The 15,061-nt window shown below is 33.8% G+C and overlaps 1 protein-coding gene and 1 non-coding gene across 2 annotated transcripts in view; one reads left to right on the forward strand and one right to left on the reverse strand.

Moving 5' to 3' along the window:
* The first annotated feature begins 318 nt into the window (after positions 1–318).
* ABCA12 (ATP binding cassette subfamily A member 12) overlaps positions 319–15,061 on the forward strand; it is a 231,375-nt gene continuing 216,632 nt past the window's right edge. Inside the window, exon 1 of the mRNA XM_074191440.1 lies at positions 319–747. Within this exon, the coding sequence (XP_074047541.1) occupies positions 679–747 (69 nt within the window). The 5' untranslated portion in view covers positions 319–678. The remainder of the gene's footprint in view (positions 748–15,061) is intronic.
* LOC141492436 (U6 spliceosomal RNA) lies at positions 6,490–6,596 on the reverse strand. The gene has a single exon (XR_012469906.1). It is a non-coding gene; the product is annotated as a U6 spliceosomal RNA (small nuclear RNA).

The raw sequence follows: 15,061 nt of genomic DNA on the forward strand, positions 1-15,061 counted from the left end.
TAAAATTCAGGCTAGAGATTTCAAGCTTAACTCTGAGTTTATTGATTCAGGAGATACAATACCAGTTCAATTAGCAGAAAAGTAATTGTGCCCAGAGCTAGCACTGGGCAATATTTTCTGTGTCATGCTTCTCCTAAAGCAGATGATAAAGGAAGGTAAGAAAATGCAAGACAAGTCATACAGGCCTGTCAAGGGTACCACCTAATTCCTTATGACGCGTCCTATGCAGGTGACATGTTCTTGAAGGTGTGGATAGGCAGTTAATTTCATGTGGAGTAGGAGGTGTGTTTTCTTTTTTTTTTTTTTAACAGTGAGTACATTATCTGAATGATATTCATTCTCTTTAGAGTCTAACATAATGCAACTCACAGCAACTGAATATTATTCTTGAATGAGCAAAACCCACTGAAGGCTCTGATTTTGCTTCTTTTTCTCTTTTCCCTTGCTGGAAGCAGGGCCAACAAGAATATCTGTTGGAAGAAATTTCAGTGTCAGTAGAAGATCAACCCAGAAGAAGAGCACTGTGGATTTTTGCCTTGTCTCCTTTCCACCAAAGCTATGACTTGAAGAGGGTTCAATCCTGTTGGACACTGCAAGTGGGAGAGTGAAATTCATTTTATATTTCACTTTCCAGCAGTGGTAGAAAAGAAAGTATCATCTCCTTTGGTTGTTTGAAAGATGGCTTCACATTTTCATCAACTACGGATTCTGATCTGGAAAAATTGGCTTGGTGTCAAAAGGCAGCCGGTAAGTAGAAGTTGTGATGTTTTATTTTTCCTAGGAGGTCACAAAACTTTTTGCTATTAGGAGACCAAAAGAAGAGATGTGTGAGGATACTCTAGGTAGAATAGCAAACTATTTAGAATTCATTCTTGTATCTCTTTATAGTCAGTAGGACAAGTCTAAACATGGAAAGAAAAAAAAAAGACGCTTGGTTTTCCATACACTCAAAGAATCAGACAATGTATTATCTCAGCAAAGGAAAACATTATCCATTTTATTAAAATTTATTATGGTATATCTAGAGACCAGGTTAAGCTCAGTGTATAGAACAAAGGATAATTTCCAGTTTCAGGTCAAAATGCCTTTGAATATTTTCTTTGCAAATTCAGTTAGAATTTGGAATGGATGGAAATTAGGAGTTTTATTCTTCTTCCCTCCAAAAGTATTAATTAAAAAGAATAGTTTCAAAAACAAATAGGAAATAATATTCAATAAGTCTGAGGAAAAATAAGGGAGTAGGGATATAGGCAAATTAAGTCAAGATTTTCATAATAGGATATGTGAGAACTCTTAGAACCAAAAACCAATGGCAAATAAAATGGTAAATAAAAAAAATCAAGATGGTCTTACTGAGCTGTTGCCATAGCTCATACCATCCTCATGATGTTCGTTGCAAAATCTTTTTCTGTTCTTACAGTGATGTTTACTTTTCCAATTATAGTGTAGGCTATTAGATTCTCATCAGATAGTATCCCTGGAGATTGGGAGTGGAAGTGGCTTATGTTTATTACATGCCATAAATTCAGAAGTCTTTGAAAATGAGAAATTCAAATTGGGAACTCTATGTGTTTTGGTCAAGTAGAATATCTTTCAACTTTTATTGAAAAGCTAAAATAATAGCTAAACAGTTAATGGATTATGAAAAGCCAGCATTTATATCTAGCTCTTACTTATTTCTTGGTTTTGTTTTGTGTGTGTATGTGTGTGGTGGCCAGCACATTACATAGATACTGGACTATAAATATAAAAACAAATATTAAGTATGCCAGGAGAAGGAGGTAGCTCTCCGCTTGGCTTTCTGAGCATGGTTGAATAAACAAGGATAAGAATTATATTTTCATTCTAGTTAATTATAGGCATGGAATTATAAATTCATTAGAAATTTGGTTTCTTTGCAATGGAATAAGCCCCAAAGAATAATTACCTCTGTGCAACAGCAGCTACTATGGAGACATTGGTGCCGTAGTTTAAGGACAAGCTTAAACTTTTCAAAGGAATTCTGATAAGTTATTTGGAACAATTGTGTTTATGTAGGAGTGTGTTTTGAGGGAGGTTTGCATGAAACAAAGTTTTCAGAGAAAAGATGAAACACCTAGCTAGGGTCTTTCTTTTGTCCAATGCCAATGTCTACTAATGATGAATACTGCCATTAAACAGATCATTGAATCTAGAATTTTTTTTATAACCTGAAAAATGCATGATTATTGCCCACTGTAAGAAAATCTTATAAAGAAGAATTTTTTTCTGCTTACTGTGCCTTTTGACATTTTAGTTAGAATATCTCTCCCAATCTGGGAAGCTATAGTAATCTTTCTATAGCATAGGACCAACATTTATTTAGGTAGAGTAGATGGCTGCTTGCCTGATGGGATTTTAGCAGTGATCTAAAGGGTGAAAGGAGTGAAGGAGTCATAGGTGAATGGGAAGAGAGATTGGATTTGGAAACAAGAGGATGCAATGAGGTTTGGTGAAAGGTGAGAGGTTTAAGGGAAAAGTGTGAGGAAAAGAGATGAAAAGTACAGTGCTACCTCTAAATAATTCCCTCATTAATCTGTTGTTTTACCTAAAATGACCATTTTTGAAGTAGGTCCTAAAAAGTTTTCTTCAGAAGTCCACTCTTATTACTTGTGAAAGAAAAACATATTTATAGCAGTAATTCATGAGCTTAAATCAATTTATGTGATGGAGTTAGTATCACATTGAAAGAACAGGGTCTTAAAGAAATGTGACCAATTTTAATGGCAAGGAAGAGATCAAGGAAAGACATAAAATATGAAAAAAACTGAGTGAATCACCTCCAGAAAGGTACCCAGTAAGTTAGGGGGTAGCAAGAAAGAATTAATTACTCAGAGATTAGGGCAGAAATACCTTTCAGGACAGGGACTCCAAAAGGAGACAAACTTTATGTTTGAAATTTAAAATGTATAATTTTAAAATTAAGGCAAACTGAGACAATAGTTTGATCATAATGATTTTATTAATTAAGCTAACAGTAATCAATAAATTGGGTCACTGCCCTCTCTCAATGACTAAGGATCTTAATGTAGTACTCACCAGTCTTAATACAGTTTTGAGGAGCACAAATTTGTTTAGGTGGGGAAGAAAAGATGATTGGTTCAGGGTAGAAATCATCCTGGAGGGTAGGTACATGATTGTTACATCAAAAAAAGTGGGTTAGCAAGCCCATGTGGGCACCCTTCTCTAACAATGAAGAAGTATTAAATTGTTTTATGGAACCCATCAGAATCTTTCTGGCCTTGTAAGTGACCTGAGTTATCCAAATCCCTGGTGTTCAGAAGGGTTTACAAAGATAGGCAAGATGGGTATTATACTGTTTAAAAAGTAACCATGTGATTTTTAACTAAATAATAAAGTTAACTTGTAAAAACTTAACACAAAAGAAAATCTACATCCCTGAACTTAACTCAGGAAGGAGAAATATGACCTGAGCAATTATACAAAATAAGGCAGCAATACAGAATGGGCAGTTAGATAGTATAGTAGTTAGATTATTGGGTAGAGTCAGGAAGACTCATCTTCCTAAATTCAAAGCTGACACCAACTATGTGGCCCTCAGCAAGTTACTTAATCATTTTTTCCATAGCTTCTTCATTTGTAAAATGGACTGGAGAAGGAAATCATAAACCACTCCTATATCTTTGCCAAAAAAAATCCCAAATGAGATCACAAAGAGTTGTACATGACTAAAAAAAGGAAAAAAGGAACAAAAAAAACTGAATACAGAATAGGATCAAGTACAGATAGAATCAACTATTAAATGATACAGAATAATTTTAATTTTCTCACTTTATCTACATCATGTTCTATTATTTGTCACCTTGGTGGACAAAAGATTCCATCATTTGGGTGATGTATGTTTATAAGTGTTGGAGTACTTGTAGATGACTTTTTTTAATCAACAAGATTCTCTACCTATTATCCAGTTAACAACACTATCAGCAACCTGTTGCAGTGAACTTTCCATTGATTTTAGAATCAGAGGAAATGCATTCAAATCCATCTTCTGGTTCTTACTAGTGTGTGTTCTTAGGCAAATCATTAAATCTTACTAGATCTGAAAGTATCCATTTGTAAAGCAGGGGCATTGGACAAAAAATGACCTCTCACCTTTCTTCTATTTCTACTTTTTTGATGCTATATCTCCTTTCCACATCCTCAATCCCCATGGAAGACTTATGATTTGATGCATCTTTCGGGCCTAATTCTCTCCTTGTTCTAAACACACTTTGGATTTATACTGAAGGAACAAGGACTCAAATATAAAAAAATCTTTTATAAGTTCCCTTCCAGAGATTGGAATGGAATTTAGACACATGGAGGCAAAAGAGAATTATGAAATTAATTTTCCTCTTTTCTTGTGTCTGTTGTATCAGATATGGTTTGCCCTAAAGGTATATAAATCTCCTTTTCTTTTGAAATTGAAATAAGAGGATATCAGGTGTTCTTCTAGAGCAGTGGAGTCAAACACAAATAGAAAAGGAGGTAGTAAATGTTCCTAAGGATCCTTTCAGGCTACATATTAATTTAGAAAATCCCATGCTTTCTTTCTGGCTTTCTTTCTTTTTTATTTATTTTATTAAATATTTCCCAGTTACAATCTAGTATTATTTAGGTCATACTTGATACTATTTTGGGTCACCTTGTGTCCTATGGATCATGTGTTTCAAAACTCTTCTAAATTTCTGGTCAGATCTAGAACAGTCAATACGTTGTCTACTATCCCCATATTTGAGTATAGAGTGATCCTTAGTGATCAACTGGAAAGCTACAGAAAAAACCATCATCAGGAAGATCAACTAAGCAAAACTCTTTCTCATTTCATAAGCTGTCAAACCCTCTATGTGGAAGAACATGGCAGGAAAGTTGGAGACCAGGTCATAGGATAGATTGTAAATGCCTATGACGTCCCAGACACTTGGATTAATGCTGAACCTCTGGGTCTGAGTAAGACCAGTAAGCACCTATATTTGATTGAAAAAGAAAAAGAAAATCAAGATGAAAGCAGGTGAAATTGACTGGGAAAGAAAGGATATTGGGCAATACCACTTTTTTTTTTTTCTGACCAAGGATTCTCAAATTTTCTACTGATTATCATGACTAGCAGTCAACAGGCAAGTTTGACTTGACTTTGGATCAAGTTCTCTGAAAATTTAGCTCATTGGATGACAAGACCTCTAAGAAGATTTCTACTTAGATTCTGTCAAAAGTCACCTCTATTTTTGGACATTGGATGGTAAAGATCAATAGTTGGGTCTTGGGGTTTTGGCTTAATACAGTGCCTAGCATAATAGAGAGCATTTAAAACATGCTTGTTGATAAATTGATTGAAAGAAAGAGAAATGTTCCTTAGGAGAAAAGAAATGGAAAATAAGGAAACTACAAAAGTAAAATTAGAGATGTTGGAGCAAGAAGGGAAGTGGAAAGGTAAAATTTGGGCATGGGGAAAATTGATACAATTGGAAAACCTGCAAATGATGAAAGTATATAAAGAGATACAAAATAAAAGTCTTGGTACTACTATCATGCTTTCTAATCCATCAGACAAACATGTTAAAACAAAATAAGCATAATCCCTCCAGAGGGTCCTGAATTTGTTACTCTAAAGTGAATATAATTTTTAGCATCAAGGCAATGATGAAATTGATTTAACTGACAGCAAAATCCTCAAGTCAACTCTGTGGTCTAGGTCCTACAAGAGTTATTTATAGATAAATAAACTGAGTATTAATGATATTGTGACTTGCCCATGGTCACTTTGATAGAAAATTTCATAGTCAGACCTTTCTTGACTTTAGATTCAGTAACTTTTCTACTATGCAGATATTAATTTTATCTTAAAGATAAAATTTTTACTTTTTGGAGAAGAAAATTGGGGGAAAATAGGAATATGGAATGCAAGAATGAAGACAATGAGGTAAAAGGACCAAACTAATATGAGAGAAAAGAATCATTCCTTCATTCAAATTCCTTGAGGGCAGGGATTATATTATTATTCCTCTTGTATTCCTTATCCTTGGGTTGGCCTGGTAGTAATTTAATGCATGCTAATTAAATTGAATCAATTTCATTCATTCAACCAACAATTATTTAGCACAATCTATTTTTTTGAGAAAGTTATTACTAGGTTCTGAAGAAATAGGATAATATTTTAAAATGAAGAAGCAAAGTTAATCATAATAAAATTGTCTCAGTAAATCAAAGATGGTTAAGACACCCATGAATAGAGTGCTGGAACTGGAATCAGGAAGAACTGAGTTCAAATTTGCCTTTTAAAACTTACTAGCTATATGACCCTAGAAAAATCACTTAAGCTCTCCCTGCCTCAGTTTCTTCATGTGTAAAATGGAGATAATAATAGCCCCTCCTTCCCATGGTTGCAGGTGCTGAGAATATAAAATAAGATTATATATTTTTTTTCAAATAATCTGGGGATTTATTTAGTGAAATGTCTAAGAGCTTATTTGCAAAAATATGGAATGCTTCATGAATTCGTGTGTCATCCTTGTGCAGGGGCCATGCTAATCTTCTCTGTATTGGTCTAATTTTAGTATATGTGCTCCCAAAGCGAGCACAATAATATTATATTTTTAAAGCACTTTGTAAACTTTAATGAGTTATTTTAACATAAGCTACTATTATTATGTTAAGGAAGTTCATTTAGAATACAAGTCTACACTATAGTAGAATAGTAAAGAAAGGAAAATAGAGAGTGTATAGATTATCAAACAGAAGTTCAGTGATTGGATTTGACTGGTAATATTATCAGCTCAAGTTTATAGAATATTTTCAATTTAACAAAGTGATTTCTTCACAATGGCTTTATGATTTAGACAAATCAAGTGTTACTATCTCCATTTTACAGGAAATTAAGAGACGGAGAGATTAGGTGATTTCCCCTTATTCATATAATTAAGGGACAGGAGCAGACCTTCTAATTTGGCTCAGGACTCCCTCCACCATACTATGCCATTCATGGAAACAGTTGGGCAAAACGTTTGAAGAAATATGTACTTCCCAATTCTTCTTGGACACATGATTTCTTCCTCTTGCATTAGTCATCAAGGGTATACTTTTACCCTTTGGAAAGGCTACAAAGATTGGAGTGTGCTAATATTAGTTGTAGGCCAATTCATAATTCTGTGTTATCATTTATTCTAAAATGCTAGTAAAAAGTGCATTAAGCATCAACAATATGCTAGATGTTTTACAGTATCAGCTAACCACAGCCCCTGTCTAGTTGGGATTAATAGCTGGACAGAAAAATAATAGGAGAGTAAAAATACATTCCAGGAGGAGATGGGTAGCAATAAGGAGGTTCATTTAATGGGGTATCTATTAAAAACAGGGAACAGTCATGGAGATGGCAGACTCTGCAAACTGAAAGACAAAAGGAATGAGGCACGAGGGAGTCATCCTTAAAGGATGGCTTCAAATCTTGGTAAGAAACTGTATTTAACTCTCAACCTCTGACTTAAGATAAGCGATTTGATCCAATTATTTATCCTTTAACATAATTTATGTAACCCTTCAATAAAGTCCTAGCCTGAGTCTTCATTGTGGCAAGGAGATAAACCTGGGTTCTCACAGATTATATCCAAAAGTCTAAAATTCTTATCAGTAAAACCCAAATAGAAATACTTTAAATTCAGGTCTAGGAGTAGACTGAGGATCTTCCATAAGTATGTCTGACTAAGCTCAGAGAGATTGTCCAGTCGTTGATGGATAATTTTCACCAAAGTGACTCAAATAGACTATTTCTTAAGGTGTAGAGAAATTGTGGTCTGATTCCCATTGATGAAATTGAAAACTTGAAGTAATTTACTGGACACTTCATGTCTTAGGATAGAGCTGGATCCTCTGAGTCTGAGCAAATCCATTGAGTACTTAGGGTAACTCATTTAGTTTTTCTGTTACACACATTCTCTACAATTTTATAATAATCTGATTCTCTGAAGTCTTCTTGAGTTTCTTTCTTGCTTTATACCATACTGCTTGATAGCTAAGAATCTCCCCTGTCTTTTTCTTTAATCTTGGCAATCAACTGGAAAGTTAGGTGATCGACGCCCTGGTTGTTAGTGCTGGTTGATGTAGACCTAAACCTTAGCTGAGTTTAACTGAATTAGGGTTTCTACACTTAGGGAGGCCCTCTCTCCTTGTACCAACTATAGGCCTCTTCTTCCTTAACTCTGCCTTACTCAGTCCATTAGCACTTAAGTATTCCCATGTTACCACCCAAGGAAAACAAATATGGGTGGTAGTTGCTTAGGAAGTGTCAACCACTTGAAGACTAAATTATTTAATGTTTGGTAGAGAAATCTGATGATCTCATGTGGATCCTAGCAAAGCATGTGAGTCCTAGCAACTTAGGGTTCTAGGTACTATCTTAGTTGGCCATTGTGACTGATAGAGACACTCAAAATAAAAGTCTTAGCTATCGCAGAGGGTAATGTGGACAAAGGAGTGAATGAAAGAGAATCCCGAGTTAGGGTTGCAAATGTAACTAAGTCCCAAATATTATGCCAAACTTTCTTCATAACTTGCTTTTTTTAGTAACTAATTTCTTTTCCATTCAATTCAAGAAAGATTTGTTAAGCATAGGTGATTTATTAAGCTTAGGTTATACAAAGACAAGACAAAATAGTCCCAGTCCTCACAGAATTTACATTCTATTTGGGAAGAAATTACCTAGACCATTAAGATCCTATGATCACAAAATACATATCTGGAAGAAATTTGAAAGATCATCTAGTCAAAAATACTTCTTTTTATAGGTGAGGAAACTGAGTCTGAAAGGTTGTTATTTAGGTAGTAATAACAGCTATCATTTTATTAGTGCTTTAAGATAAAAACACTACAATTTTTATTTTGTTTGATTCTCACAACCCTCAGGGATAGGTACTATTGTCATTCCCATTTTACAGAAAAAGTAACTGAATCTGAGAAAGGCTGAGTGACTTTGACAGAGTTACACAGCTAGAAGGTGTCTGAGGTGAGCTTTGAACTCATGTTTTTCTAATTAGAAGTCTAATTATAGCCTCAAACATTGTACCACCTAGCTAACACCAATAAGTTTGGGATAGTGGTAAGAGCATCAGACTAGAAAATGAGGCCTTGTCCCACATTATTATGGGCTGATCGCTCAATCTCTATGGGTATCAATTTCCTATTATGAAAAAATTTAAAAAGTAATATTGCTGTCATTAGAAATGAATGAGAAGCATTTGTTTATTGGGGAAAAGTGTGTTAAGTACACATCATTTAAAAGTATATATGTCTTCTATTTTAAAATAATATTTGCCATGACACAAGCTGTATGGCCAAATAAAGTTTTTTACAAATTTATAAAACAATGCAAAGGGGAAAAATGAGAAGATTGAGCCAGATAATCTCTGAAGTACATTTCAATCCAAAAAACCCTCCATGATCTCATTTTTTATATTTTATTTTTTTAAAAAGATTTTATTTATTTTATTTTATTTATTTATTTTTATTTATTTATTTTGAGTTTTACAATTTTTCCCTTAATCTTACTTCCCTCCCCCCCATTCCCCACAGAAGGCAATTTGCCAGTCTTTACATTATTTCCGTGGTATACATTGATCCAAATTGAATGTGATGAGAGAGAAATCATATTCTTAAGGAAGAAACATAAATTATAAGAGATAGCAAGATCAGACAATAAGATATCAGTTTTCTTTTCTAAATTAAAGGTAATAGTCCTTGGTCTTTGTTCAAACTCCACAGTTCTTTCTCTGGATACAGATGGTATTCTCCATTGCAGACAGTTCAAATTGTCACTGATTGTTGCACTGATGGAATGAATAAATCCATCAAGGTTGATCATCACCCCCATGTTGCTGTTTTTCTGGTTCTGCTCATCTCGCTCAGCATCAGTTCATGCAAATCTCTCCAGGTTTCCCTGAATTCCCATCCCTCCTGGTTTATAATAGAACAATAGTGTTCCACGACATACATATACCACAGTTTGCTAAGCCATTCCCCAATTGAAGGACAATTACTTGATTTCCAATTCTTTGCCACCACAAACAAGGCTGCTATGAATATTTTTGTACAAGTCATGTTTTTACCCCTTTTCATCATCTCTCCAGTAGTGATATTGCTGGATCAAAGGGTATGCACATTTCTGTTGTCCTTTGGGCATAGTTCCAGACTGCTATCCAGAAAGGTTGGATAGATCTCACTTTTTATAATGTAAAGTTTACATTACCTAAATCTTGAAGCATATTGTTTTCATCTGACAGTGACATTATACAAGATGCCTTTCAAGATGATTTTGCTCAGAGTAAACAAGGGGTAGGGAAAGAAGGAACAAAGAATATGTTTTCTATGGGAAGCTTTGAAATTTTTTTTCCAAAGTATAAATCATAATTATTGCTTAGCAATTAGAGAAAAGCAAAGACTGATGTATGATGAAGGATCACTTACTCCATTTTGGACTGTATTAATGAAAACTGGGGTGGTAGTAGATAAAGAGAAGGTCTCAAAGATGAAAGGACCTGGTTCAAGTGAAACTCTAACACATATTGAGTTAATGGGCGAATCTGTCACTTAAGTTCTCAGTGTTCCAGACTATAAGCCTGGGTTTTGTAGACTATAAATTTCTGAGAAGGTACCTGCCTACATTGACAGAATTAAAGACTCAGTTCCTAAACTTCTTAATGTAAGTATAGTTTATAGATCAAGGGAGATTACACAGTATCCTGTACTGGCTAGTACATGTCTGCTTAATTGCATTCAGTTTGGGGTACCATACTTAAAAGAGATATTGAGGAATAAACTCACTGGGAAGTAAAAGAAAGTTGATATAGTGGGGTATCTAGTCTGCCTGCCCATCTCAGGTGTCCTTCCATCTCCATTGGGTTCATGCTATCCAAGGTTCCCCACTCTAATCCATGATTATAAGAGTGCTACTCTTTGCTTCTCCTTCTTGTCATCCTCTTCCTCATGCTGCCTTCTTTACCATCCTATTTCCTATCCCCAACTTCATGTGCCTCAGTACCCCTTTCATCATTTTTCTCTGTTTTTTTGGCTTTCATATCTTCTGTACCTAATTAAAATGATTGCCCTCAAAGAATCAGCTTTCATATCATCATTTCATAATTTCACAAATTATCAATTCAAAATGTATCAGTACTAAAGGAAAATTTCCATGACTTGAATAGCCTAGATTTTATGCAGGTAGAGTTTACAAGGATAATATAAGTATACAAATAATATCCTTATTTCATTTTATAATTGATTGGAAGTTGACTAATTTGACTTATTTAACTGATTAGACTGAATTCTCTTTCATTTTCCCTTTCAAACTCCCATCTACCCCATTCTTGATTTGCCTATGGTATAAGTGCTAAGGCTATTGTTGAAGTGGTGAGTACAAAATGGAAGAATCAGACAGACCTGTGAGAGCTGAAATAGAAGGTTTTGATATTTAATGAGAAAATATCAGTAGAAAAAACATCTTTGGAAAGGCAGCACTGTACCAGTCTCAGAAACTGAGTTCAAATCTTGGCTCTGGAACTATTGGTTGTGTGATATATAAATCACTTTTTCTCTCTGGGTATCAGTTTCCTGAGCTAGAAAATGAAGAGGTTCATTGAATTAATTATAATTAAAATCAAACATCTCTTTCCTTCCAGGTTAGTATCAATAATTTTATCATTCTGTCACAAAATTCTCTGATCCTTTTCAAAGTCTAGGTAAAAACAGAAATTCTAAGACTGGATTAAAATCAATCATTACTATCAACTAGTGGCATTAAACTCACAAAGCCACTAGGCTGTACATAGGAATCCTTGTGGACAATATATTTATCTTGTTTTAAAATATAATGGTATCTGTGTTTTATTGTATTTTTAAAAATGTTTTCACTAAATATTTCCCAATTATATTTTGGATTGGGGTTGCAGTCTGGAGTGTTATGATTTGGATAGATGTGTTTGACACCCCACACTATAGACCAGATTGGTGACCTGTAGCTTTATTAACCCAAAACTCATCAAAATACATCACACATATTAGAAAGTGCTTAATAAATATTTATTGACTGGATAACTGATTATTTATTGAAATGAAGCCAGTCAAACTTTATTTTCCCATATTGGAATGTACCTTGGGTATTCTTAGTGCATGCAAGTGATTGTTTATCTCCCAAGCATCTCTTTTTTTCAACATTTTCTCATATTTTATTTTTCCTTAATTTTTAAGAAGTGGAGAAATTTTTGAAATAGGACAGGAGGGAACTGAACCCTGGAGAAATAAAAAGATTCAATAGACACTTTTCATAAAGCATAACAAAATGTTCACATATTCCCTGAAGTTAGATGCCAAGGGGTATAGGACTGGGAAGTCAAATGGAAGTCCCTGTGGATGATAGAAGAATTAGTTTTAATTCAATTTTAATACTAATTAACTATTTCTTCTAAAATTTCTGAAGTAATCATGATTTTAAGAAGTTTAACACCTGAGTCTTGACCCTCTACAAAATACATTGCCCAAAAGCACAATTCAGTATTGGAATGCCTAAAGGGTTCTTGGTACCATATAGGTCTCCAGATTATGTAAGATCAAGGTCATCTTATTTTGGAAACAATGCTGCTACTGGAAAAACAATTTTTTTTAAAAATTTTTCAATTCACATTTAATCTCCCAAACTTCACATTTGCAAGATTATTATGTAGAGGGTTGTACGTTTATTATATACATAACATAATCAGGTATAAATAGGTCCATCTGACCTTAGAATCCTAAAGGAGATCTCAGGAAGATGGGTTTCCTTATGAAATTTCTGATGGTTATTGATATTAGCATAGTTAAAAATTCATTGCAACAGTTTAATTATGTATAATAGTTTGTATTTAAGATTAATATTTCTGAAAAATTACCAAATTAGCAACCCGAGTCAGTCAAAATCGTGGCTTAATTGATGTGTCCTACAAAATTTGAGTCCTTTTGTATTTAGAACAATGTTTAGGTTGTTACTTATCTTATTTGAATTTCTTTGTTCATTTTCAAAGACTTTATGAGGTTATCATTACTTGGAAAATAAAAGAGAAAAATTTAATATTATTAAGCAAGTAGCCTGAGGATAGTGAGAAATTTAATCAATTGTCAATAATCATGCATCTAGGCTATGTCAAAGGTAAACATAACCTGAATCCAGGTTAACATAAATCATAACATAACAGAACTCAAAGAAAGTATGAAAAGAAAGTATGATATCCATTATATTGTGTGACCTCTCAGAGATTCATTAAAGTTAAACCAATGAAACTCTTCAGGCAAAGATATACTTAAAGAAAAGAAAATGACAATTAAAATAGGAAACTAGGAAACTTCCCAATCATACAAATTAAACATATTTAAGTGTTTCAATATTAAAGGAATGAATATGTCGAGAATCCTTTTGGGATTTCTTAGGAAAATGGAAGATAGACAAGAATGAATGAATGAAGCATCTACTATGTGAAAAGAACTATACTAAGTGTTGGGAATACAAATAGAAGAAAGGTTTTAGGTGTACAAAAATAAAAGCATGTATATAAAAGTTTAAGTATTACAAATAATGTCCCCATTTCATGTTTATAATTGATTGAATATTTGCTAACAAACTTGACTGATTAGATTGAATTCTCTATTTCCCTTTTGGAACTTCCACCTATTCCCAAATCTCACTATACTTGTCTCTCCTTACTTTAAATATATATATATATATATATATATATATATATATATATATATATATATTTATAATGGATAGAGTGGCAAAGCATGTGGTAATGCATCTTATTTATGTCATTTCCACTGAGAAAATCATAAATATTATTAATGATGAAGCATTTGACAATGGGCTGAAAGCACGAATATTCCAAAGACTTGGGTTGTCTCCAACAGGGTCTCAGCAGTGATGGTGATCAAGATGGTATTATGTCATATTTTTCTAGTATTTTATAACTTAACATTTATTAAGTATCTATAATATACTGGAAGTTAGGTGACACAGTGGATAGAGTACCAGGCCCGAAGTCAGAATGACTCATTCATCTTCATGAGTTCAAATCTGGCCTTATATCTGACCCTGGGTGAGTCATTTAATCCTATTTGCCTCAGTTTCCCATATGTAAAATGAGCTGGAGAAAGAAATGACAAACCACCCTAGTATCTTTGTCCAAAAAACCCCATATAGGGTCATGAAGAATCAAAGACAACAGAAATGACAACAATTTAGATATAAATACCCCCAAAAAAGTAAAAAAGAAATAGACACTGCTATCAAGAACCTCACATTGCTTGGCACTACAAGGTTGCTTTCCTATATTACATGATATTTGTCCACCTCTGACCTAAATTCAGAATATAACTTTGATCAAGTGAATTGGAATCATAAAACTTTACATCTGCAATGGACTTTGGGTGTTAACCAGCTATTCTTAATCCCTTATTTTTTACATGAAGAAATTGAACCAAGGTTACCCAGTTAGTTGGTTGCATAATCTAAACTAGAATGCAGTTTTCTTGTTTCCCAACTGAGCTTTCTTAAAGCCAAGCTACTTCAATGGTGGTGACTGTGAAGTAGAGAATATTGTAAACTTTCACTGCAAAGATATTTTGGCAGCAGAATGTGGAAGGTCTTGAACACTAAGCTAAAGTATTGATATTTCTTTTTAGTTAGGCCAAGGGTTATGTGTGAGAGTGATATGCTTAGCATTAAATATTACAAATATTACTTCTGAGAGGGAGTGAAGGATTTCTACCAAAGGCAGAGAGACACAGCAGGTTATTAGAGTAGTACAAAACAGTATTTTTAATAGTTCCCCTATGTTTCTAGATCTGCTGATGCACTGTAGCCAATCTTTTCGTAAACACATTTTTCTACTGCTCCTTGTTATTAATTTTATAGGTCCATAAAAATCACAAGCCATTAGTATCTTCCTAAGGGAATTTTATTGGAGTAGGGAGAAAAAAATGGTTAATCCCACCTTGACTTTGAAATAATTCTCTCTAGAGAAGTTTCATTGTC

Source organism: Macrotis lagotis, chromosome 6, assembly GCF_037893015.1.
Source record: "Macrotis lagotis isolate mMagLag1 chromosome 6, bilby.v1.9.chrom.fasta, whole genome shotgun sequence".
NCBI lineage: Eukaryota > Metazoa > Chordata > Mammalia > Peramelemorphia > Peramelidae > Macrotis > Macrotis lagotis.